The sequence below is a fragment of the Megascapheus bottae genome, chromosome 2, assembly GCF_031878675.1.
Source record: "Megascapheus bottae isolate mThoBot1 chromosome 2, mThoBot2.hap1, whole genome shotgun sequence".
NCBI classification, from domain to species: Eukaryota; Metazoa; Chordata; class Mammalia; order Rodentia; family Geomyidae; genus Megascapheus; species Megascapheus bottae.
In genome coordinates, this window is record NC_143510.1 from 59,221,832 (window position 1) to 59,232,197 (window position 10,366).

General features: G+C 39.2%; 1 protein-coding gene across 1 annotated transcript in view; it reads left to right on the top strand.

Moving 5' to 3' along the window:
• Irak3 (interleukin 1 receptor associated kinase 3) overlaps positions 1-4,835 on the top strand; it is a 50,798-nt gene extending 45,963 nt beyond the window's left edge. Inside the window, 5 exon segments of the mRNA XM_090328035.1 lie at positions 509-707; positions 961-1,023; positions 1,118-1,282; positions 1,870-2,298; positions 2,300-4,835. Of these exon segments, the coding sequence (XP_090184161.1) occupies positions 509-707; positions 961-1,023; positions 1,118-1,282; positions 1,870-2,298; positions 2,300-2,428 (985 nt within the window). The 3' untranslated portion in view covers positions 2,429-4,835.
• Positions 4,836-10,366: the final 5,531 nt, after the last annotated feature.

Here is a 10,366-nt window from a genome sequence, read left to right on the forward strand (position 1 = left end):
CACACACACACACACACACACAGCGCTAAGGAAAGCAGGGAGACTTTCAAGGTCAAGCCTCAGTACTAGCACCAGTTAGTGCACTGCTCTATGCTGGTAAACCAAGTTTCCACAGTACAACTCTGGGCATACAAGAAACCCTTAGTTATTAGCTGATCAAAACTCACTTCATGTTGTCATTAAATGTAAAAAAAAAAACACAAGGAAAGATGTCCTATGGTTAATTTTGGTTTGACTTATTGACAAAGTTTCTGCTTTTTCCATTGTTTTCATATATGTATGTGTCTGCACATGTGAAATGACCACTGTCCAGGGGTCAGGTTTTATATAATACTTAGATCTATGCCTTAAGAGGAAAATGATTTAAAGAGTTCTGAAGTTCACGGAAATGTATGTTTGGCTTCACTTTGTCAATGCTTTGAACCAGATAAAAAGGTGAGCTTACTATGTTGTAATTTGTCACACCCTTATGATATTGTGTCATGTTTGTTCTTGATCACAATTTTAGTGCAAACATACTTTTGGATGATCAGTATCAACCCAAACTAACTGATTTTGCCATGGCACACTTCCGACCCCACCTAGAACCTCAGAGTTCTACCATCAATATGAGCAGCAGCAGCAGGAAAGATCTTTGGTACATGCCTGAAGAGTACATCAGACAGGGGAAACTTTCCATTAAAACTGATGTCTACTGCTTTGGAATTGTGAGTAGCTACCACCAGTTAACAAGGAGGGATTTTCTTGCCAAGAATATTCATAATTCTCAGAAGAAATTTGCTAAGAGCTTTAACATCTAGGCTTGTTGACTTACTGCTATTCTTATATTTTAATTCTGATTACCAATGAAGCAATACAATATGAAGAACAATGAAAACCATAGTATTCATTATAATTAATAGTTACAGCAGATAACATGCCTGTCTTCAACATATATAGCTGACTTTGTACGTATTATAGGTCATCATGGAAGTTTTGACAGGTCGTAAAGTGGTGTTAGATGATCCCAAACATATTCACCTGGTAAGAATTGTCTTTACATTGGCACTTGATTTCCATTCTAGTTATTTTTTTGAATCGACTTCTAGGTAATAAACTCATCTCTTCCTCTTCCTAGCGTGATCTTCTTATGGAATTGATGGAGAAGAGAGGTCTTGATTCCTGTCTCTCATTTCTAGACAAGAAAATTGAGCCCTGTCCTCGGAACTTTTCTGCCAGGCTTTTCTCTTTGGCAGGCCAGTGTGCTGCAACTCGGGCCAAGCTAAGGCCTTCTATGAATGAGGTGTGTTACATAGTTTTAGTCAAAATTGAGCTATGGGATATCTAAGTTATGGGAAATCTGAGATACGAGGAATCTAAATCTAAGGATAAGTTGTATATCCAAGTGAATTCTTTATCAGTGAAGCAAATACAACCCCAAACAGAGAAGTCTAGCCTAATAACTAATCTTTCTAGATTAAAAAAATTACAGCAGTTACATGGCAGTGCCTTATAGTTGTAATTCTAACTACTCAGGAGGCTGAGATCTGAGAATTGTAGTTTGATGTTAGCTTAAGGAGGAAAGTCCATGAGACTCTTATCTCCAATGAAAAGCCAGAAGGAGAACACTAACCATGAGCAAAAGCTAAAGGACAATGTCAGGTCTTGAGATCACATGCATGCATATGCATGTACATGTGCGCGCGCACACACACACACATACACACACTTGCCATTCATATGCCATAAAGTCTTTTCTAATGCAAAATTCTATAGTTGAATTCTTTTCATGAAAATTAGACAGAAGTCTTTCATAGGTAGAGGGAGTAAAGATGGTAATTGAAGATGATATTCAAACTTAATTCAGTGTTTGTATCCTTTCTTAATCAGGTCCTGAATGCTCTTGAAAGCACTCAAGCCAGCTTATATTTTGCAGAAGACCCTCCAGCATCATTGAAATCCTTCAGGTGTCCTTCTCCTCTATTTCTGGATAAGGTACCAAGCATTCCAGTGGAAGATGATGAAAGCCAGAGTATTCATTCAGCACTTCATGAAAAAGATTTGAGAAAAGACAAAAGGACACAAAAAGTCCCTTTTGAATGCAGTCAGTCTGAGGTCACATTTCTGGGCTTGAAAAGAAAGACAGGGAGTGAGATAAGAGAGGATGCTTGCAATCTGCCCAGGTCTTCTTGTGAAGAAAGCTGGTTCCCAGAGCTCTCAGCTACATCCCAGGAGATGAAGATCACCGAGATCAATTTGGACTCTTCAGGCCTTGCTTATAGCAGTAGGTCAATGGAGAACAAGTGCGCCCCTAGTTTGCTTTTGGAATGAAAATGATCAGAACAAAAAACAAATGAATTTCACCAGAAGGATAAAGAAGAAAGCAAGAGTGGCTGGGGCATGTGAAGGAAAGGGTGTCACTGTGTTCAGGCATGATCTCCATGAGTAATGCTCAGAGAATGACAGATAGCAGAGTTGAATAATGGGGATGAATAATCTGGACAGTTCCAGTCCTTGCTTCCCACACCCCAAAACAGAGTGGATTAAACTGATGGGTTTGTGCGTGTGTGTGTGTGTGTGTGTGTGTGTGTGTGTGTGTGTGTGTGTGTTGGGGAAAAGTGATTGTATCAGGCTGAAACCCAAGGTAAATCAGAGCCATTTGGAATTATTCAAGATCTTGAGTTCAGACTTCAGTTAAACAAAACAAGCAACACCCACCAAAGAGGGCTTGCTTTCTCATGTCTCCAAGTATGGCCTCGCTGTCACTGCTAAAGACATCTAGTTGGTTTCCATTTGTTTGTAAGACCATAGGAACTGAATAGGAATTTGTATATAGATGACTTGTTATTAGATGATTGCCTTTTTTGCTGTTATTAGCCCTTAGTCTTTTTTTTTGTTCCTTCCCATCAGGGTTGCCTAGGTGGAAAGGAGCTGGTTGAGCCTTGACTAAGGCATGTGCTCTGCAGAGAGGGAGTGTCTCTACTCTGTATTTCTGTATTTCAACTCAGTATACCTTATTACCATACATTTTAGTAGTTGACTATTAATATAGGTACTTTGCTAACTCAGAGACCTATCAGTTCGTGAGTGGAATGTATGAAATCAAGTGATTTTTTTTGTTTTGCTTTTGTTTGAGCTAGTCCTGGGGCTTGAATTGAGGGCCTGGGCATTGTTCCTGACCTATTGGGTTCAAGACTAGTGTTCTACCACTTGAGCCACAGTGACGAATTAGAGATAAGAGTCACACAGACATTCCTGCCCTAGCCTCAGATCTTAGCCTGTTAAGTAGCTAGGCTTACAGGTGTGAACAACCAGGTCGTGGCTAAATACTGTCATTTTCATTTCAGTGAAAAAAGGCTGATCATAAAAATCAGGTTTTTTTGTTTGCATTTGTTTTCTGCCATAAAACTGTATCCTTCCTCCTATTGCTTTCTGCTGGGTTTGGAAGACTGCTGTCCTCCAAGAAGTCCTCCTGATTTGGCAGCTCAAAGTTTACCCAGTTTCAGCATTTCCATACCAATTTCTTTATGTTTCCTTTCTATGACATCATCTGAGTTGTCCATGTCATCTTACCTCTTTTATTAGGTTGCAAACACTATTTTCTATTAGTGCTGTCACAAATGACCACACATTTAGTGGCTTCAAGTGGCATGGATTATTTAGAGTTCTTAGAGGTCAGAGGACCTTGGCACTGCTATGAAAGAGTTCGGGGAGAATCCATTGCCCTGCCTCTGTAGTTTCTGGAGGCCATTTGCATAACTCAGCTCTGGGGCTCTCCCTCTATCTTCAAAATCACCCTCATTGTAACATCTTCTTGTCTCTCCTCTTCCTCCTCCTTTGGATCCTGTCCCTGCCTGACCACTTTCTTCGTTATCTCATTCTCATATAAAGGCCCTTGTACGTGCACTGGGCTTACTTAAATAATCCAGGAAGTTTTCCTTGTTTGTGACCCTTAAATTAGCCACACCTGCAAGGTCTCTTTTCTCCTGTCACATAATCACAGATTCTAAGATTAGGCCATGCTCATCTTTGGTGGGGGGGTTCTATATACTTCCTCAGTGTTAGAGGACATCTCTTCAGAAATTTGTACTTAGCCCACACAGAGCAGCACTTCCTTATAAATTAAGTTGAATTATAGTTGATTTTTTTTAAAAAAGCGGTTATAAACATTGATGAATAAATCAACAAGGTAGGGATAATGAGTCTTTCTGATAATGGATAGAAATTGTCCATGGAAACCATTTCCAGAGGTTTCCAGAATTTCTTCCTGCAGGAAGATTGCAACAAAAGAGTAAGTTTTTAGTCTATACTCTAGGCATCAGAGGAATGGAGAATTTTTTTAAATAATTAATTTTTAAATAATCAATTTTTAACTAACTAGATTTAAATTAATTGAATATGTTACATTAATTTATTTTAATGAATTAAAAAATCACACAGCTGTGTAAACATGAACCCAAACATACTTAGTGATATTTCCTGAAATTAAAACTTGGGAACAGCTTAAAATCCTTAGTGGAAGTCAAAGATGGGTTAAATAAATTTTACATTATAGCACATACATACAATTGGATTTTAATGCAACTATCATTAAAATTATCCATCTACACATGTATGCTGTGAAAATTTGTCTTTGATATGTTGCTGAATGGGAAAGCACACTAGAGAACAGTGTCTTTATTATGAGCCTATTTATAACATCAGATATTTTCAGAGCATACATGTTTCAAAGATAACTATTTGCCAAATGTTAATGAATTTCTTTTGGAGCTATGGTATTTATATGACCTTTATTTCCTTCAGATTTGTATGCATTTGAAACTTTTTTAAATGAGTACATATCATTTTTATTATCAAAAAGGAATAAAAATAATTTTATTTTTGAAATAAATAATATTTCTTTACCTTTTTGCATTTTTCCTTTACTCTTTGTTCTGTTGTGGCCTTGAAAACAAATAGAAACGAATCATAATGAATCTAATCCATTGTACTTTATTAGTTGTGCCTTCCAACCTAATAGCTGATATTCCTAAATGCATTTGATCGATATCCTCTTGGTTAATGTTGAAAGGACATGTGGAAATGCAAACCCAAGAGGCAAAAATCAGACAATGTGAAATACAGGAGAGTAGGTAATACATTACCGTATATTTACAGGGTATTTTATAATTAAATACCAGTTGATTTTGTTATCATCTGAAGAAAAACTACTCTTAAGATGTAGGCTTACAGATCTGTACTTCAAAGATTTACCTACAGGTAAGTGAAAAGATCTTTGGGGAGATAAAATTGCACCATAAAGCATTGAATCCCCAGGCCTGTGCCCCAGTATCTGTTTTTAGCCTATATAAAAATTTAACTTGCTGAATTTAGTAGACTCTAGGCTGCAGTTATCAGGTGGCAATAAAACTTGCAACAGGACAAGAGAGTGTGACTGAATATAGTGTCTCTCTGTAGCAGGTAGAGACAATGCTAATGGGATCCATGGTAATACATTAATTATAAAGGGAAATAGCAATATTTACTCCAGGGTAAAATACCAAACCTAATGAGTTCTATCTGGAGGGACTATTTTGTGGACATATCTAAGTTACACAGTGTGTAAATATAATCAAAACACTTCCGAGGCAAGTCCAACTAAAACATTAATGACAGTTTTAAGAGCACATCATCATACCAGTTATGCTGTTTGATATCCAATTAATGTATTTGGTGCTATTTTGTGTTTTCCTGGAAGAGAAATGCTGGGTGTACCCACTGTACCATCGCTGCAAAACTTTCAGCAAGAAGCCGGGCATGGTGGCTCACACTTGTAATCCAACCCCCTTGGGAGGCAGAGATCAAGAGAATTACAGTCCAAAGCCAGCCTGAGCAAAAAATTCCAGAGTTTTCTACTTCAAACAATATAAAGCTAGATGTGGCAATGAATGACTATCATCCTAGCTACTTCAAATTCACAGCACTTAACTTTGCCCTCCCCCCCAAAAACCTCATTTCAACTAGAGAAGAGTTGAGGAATTACTTCATAAATACCATATAAAATGAAACCATTTTTGAACAGCACACTGAAATGAGGTATGTATAACTTCTGACTGGTTTCTTAATCTTAATCTCCTCATTCACTAATGATCATTTCATGTTATTCTGAACCTGTACAGACTAATTATACTGCAATTACAGATCATCAAGCATTGGATCTTAACAATATTTTTTTAATTTTATCATTATAACTGAGGACTTAAAAAGAGCTTCATTGACTATAGCCAAGGATAAATATTAATCTGTGACCTTTTATTTTGTATGCCTTGAGGATAATTCGTGCATCCTTCCTCAGACAAATATACATGTTTATATGAACTTACTGCCAGCTGCTATAAGGCTATTGTTTGAGATGGGAAAGATGAACAATGGCTGACATTGTCATTGTGCATTTGTCTAGCATTTTGAAGAGAGGAAAAATAAATTTATTTGATTATATATAGTCTTTCTTAACCACTAAAATGTATTTCCCTAATAAAAAAAATGTCACTGAATTTCAGAAAACAGACTCTGATTCATCTACATCTTTCTCCTTACCTGTACCCTGGCATTATCGTTCCTAATGTCAACAGCCATATTAATGACTGTAGTTTAAAGGTCTTGTTAATTTCGCTTCAGTCACTATTCCCCAGGCCAGAGTGTAGACCTTCAGCTGTTCCACATCAGAAATTCTGGTATGTTGTGTTTGACTTTACAAATACGTCCTATTAGCTGATCTATTTTATTCCTGTCCAATCAACTGCAATCCTTTCTTCCCCACCTATTCCGTATTATTTATATATCCTGTTGGGCCATGGGTTTGTATTTGTGATTAGCCTTCCAGAGAACTAGAACAATCTACAAACAGAGGAACGTTTCAGAGGGAAAAATTAATAGTAGAAATTGGTTATCAAAATGTTGAGAAAGCTAGAAGTGCAAAGAAAATGAAAGGAAAATGTGAATTTGCTCTGAAATTAATAAATAACACCTGTTCTCGCTCCTGTGGATGAAAGGGAAAATGGAGAACTAAGAGCTGTCACTCTCTTAAAAGAGGTGACATAACTTCCCATCAATCATTGTTTCTGTCCCTAAGAGGTCTTCATTTTTCTTCCATCTCAGTTCTTAAAGGGAATCACCTCTAATGTTTCCAATACATTATGAGGAGAGATGGCCACAGTAAACTATTTCTGTTATCACCGTAATGTATTTATACCATGCTTTTTCTAGTATCATACCCCCACCCCCACCCATGCTTCCTTTGCCCTCAGCAGACACAGAGCTATTTATTAGCTAAGGTTCTTTAGAGAAACGGAATGAATACACCTTTTGTGGATAAATGAGAGACGATCTATTTATGGAAATTGGCTTCCATGATGATAAAGTCTGTCAAGTAGGAAACCAGTGATGTAATTCAAAGGCCAAAGGTATGAGATGTCGGGGGCACATCACAGTCTGCAGATTCAGAAACTCAAAGCATCGATGCCCAAGACGCGAAGATAGATAACCCAGTTTAGAGAGAGACAGAGACAGAAACAGAGAAAGAGACAGAGACACAGAGAATTCACCCCTTTGTCTTTTATCTCCCTTTTTTGTTCTATCCAAGCTCTCAGTGCTGCCCAACTGCCTTGGTGAAAGTGTCCTTTCCACAGTGTTCACACACTGTCTTTTACAAACACTCCCACCAAGGCACCTACAAATAATGGTCTACCATTATAATTAAATTTCCTCCATTCATGAATGATGTGAAGCCTTCATTCCAAAAGGCCACAGTCCTTACTTACAGAGTCCCCTTCATGAGGAGGCTGGGTTTTTGCATTAACTTTCATGACTAGATGTGGAACCATTAGTAACCAGACTCTTCTATAGATTCAAAACTTTAACAGTTCTGCTTTCATTGGAATAGTTTCATTCATGAGCTACAGATTCAGTGGCATACATAATTCAAAATGACAATCTTCAAGTTCATGAATACATGGTTTTATGCATGGAATCATTTTGAAGTAGACTGAGGTAGAAGGGGAAATGAAGCAGACAGCATGGTGTACAGAGGCTGACATGTGAGGTCGCAGGACTTCCTGTGAATGCTCAAGCCCATTCAGATCTATTTGAGACCAAAATGGCCCACCAAGCTGACTGCTAACTGTCTTTTGCTTCATTCTAATGGCACCCTATTACAAAGTTAGCTTCTTTCATCTAAAAAGTCTAGTCTGATGTGGGCACCAGTGATGCATATCTATAATCCTATCAATACAGGAAGCTGAGATCTGAGGATCATGGTTCAAAGCAAGCCTGGGAAGGAAAGTCAGTGAGACTATTGTCTCCAATAAACTATTCAGCAAAAGCCAAAAATGGTGCTGTGGCTCAAGTAGTAGAGGACTGGTCTTGAGCCCAAAGAGGCTTGGGGAAAATGGGTAGGCTCTGAGTCTAACCATAAGGACAAACAAAGGAATCACAAAACTTCTGACCCATTCCCAAATTCTTTACCTTAACTAATTAATAAAAATGTCTCCCTACATTATCATCCACCTGTAAGATAAGCTGTCTTGAAAAGCCAATGCTTTATATTAATTTTGTAATAAAACATCCAGCTCCTTACTTGGTTTTTGAGCTCTGACACTGGAAATAATCTGAATCTGGAAATAATGGGTAGCACTACCAATCTAGTCTGTCTCCCTTTAAGACCTCCCCAGTCTTCACCGTCTACAATTTCTCACTTGAGATGAAAGAACTTCAAATTAGGAGAACTCAAGCAGAAAGAAGCAGCGCAACGGTGGCTCACACCTGTAATCCTAACTACTCAGGAGGCTGAGATCTGAGGATCATGGTTTGAAGACAGCCTAGACAGGAAAGTCCATGAGACTCGTATCTCCAATTAAACACTAGAAAAACTGGAAGTGGCACTGTGGCTCAAAGTGGTAGAGTGCTAGCTTCAAGTCAAAGAGCTCAGAGACAGCATCTAGCATCCAGCTCAGAGTTCAAACCCCATGATGGACAGAAAAAAAGAAAAGAAAAAAGAGTTAAATAGATGGGAAGAAAAATATTCCATCAAACAAGTGAATTTAAAAGAAGAATGCCGGGGCCGGGAGTTTGGCCTAGTGGTTAAAGTGCTTGCCTAGCATGCATGAAGACCCGGGTTCGATTCCTTGGCACCACATACATAGAAAAAAAAGCTGGAAGTGGTGCTGAGGCTCAAGTGGTAGAGCTCTAGCCTTGAGAAAGTCCAAGGACAGTGCTCAGGCCCTGAGCTCAAGCCCAGGACTGGCAAAAAATAAAGATAAATAAATAAAAGAAGAATGCCTTTTCCACCAAGCCCCTGATTGTTAGACCTGTGTATTGTGAGAGAAATAGTGCTATGAATTGATCTTTAGAGCTTGACTCATCAAACCTTGCTGTTGTCTCCTAGCAGATAGCACAACTGAGTTCTCCACAGGCCATTTCAAAGATCTATAGCACCAGCTACTTCAAGGTGACAAAGTATTGTGTGCAATCAGACCAACGGAATGTTGTGGCTGCGAGCCCCCGTTGCTACACTTGTTTTTAATATAAAATGAATTATCTGTCAGACCTATGTTTTAGGAGAATGATTGTTGGTCCAAGATCTTTGGAGGTGCATTGTGGTCCAGGAATGCAAATCTCTACCCAGATGAGGAGTTAATTCTGTTGAGAACAAGTCATTGCTCCTTCCATAACAAGAGGGTCCAAAGTAATCAATCTGTCGCCAAGGAGATGGCTCCTGTAAGGAATGGTGCCAAGTCACAAGCTCAGCCTCCGTTTCTCCTGATCAAAGGTTAGCACTAGGCCATATCAGCAATCACATCAGCTTTGATGTGGAAAAGCCCACATATGACCGTCATCCTGTTGCCATGGATACTGTACACTGTGTATGCCAGCATCATTCGTTCTGGCACTGAATCATGAGCTGTTTTGAACAATGTTTTCTTGTGTACTCATGTATTCCCTGTTGTGAACACAAAGCATTCAATAAGCAGCTCACTGCTGATATAATGATGGAAGGAAAGGCTGTGTACTGGGGTTGTGGGCTGAGAAGGAGAGATTCAGCCTTATCCAGCCTGCAAAATGTCAGCCTTGTGCTGTGCCACTCTGTCCCTGTCCCTGAGCCCTGTGCTCTCTTGTGTCACCACACCCCTCAGCAGTCTCTCCTCCTGCTCAGCAGGGCTTTGGCTGGCCTAGGCCACCCTTCCCCTGTGCTGCCCACAGCAGGTGGAAAAGCTTCTTCCCAAACCTCTCACCCCTCTGGTTCCTCACTCAGAGGACAAAAGCAGACACTGAGCTGGATTCTTTCCCTCCTTCACCTTCCGGAGCCACACAGTGCATCCTCAGCCCTTTGTCCCATCTCCACCTCACTTAT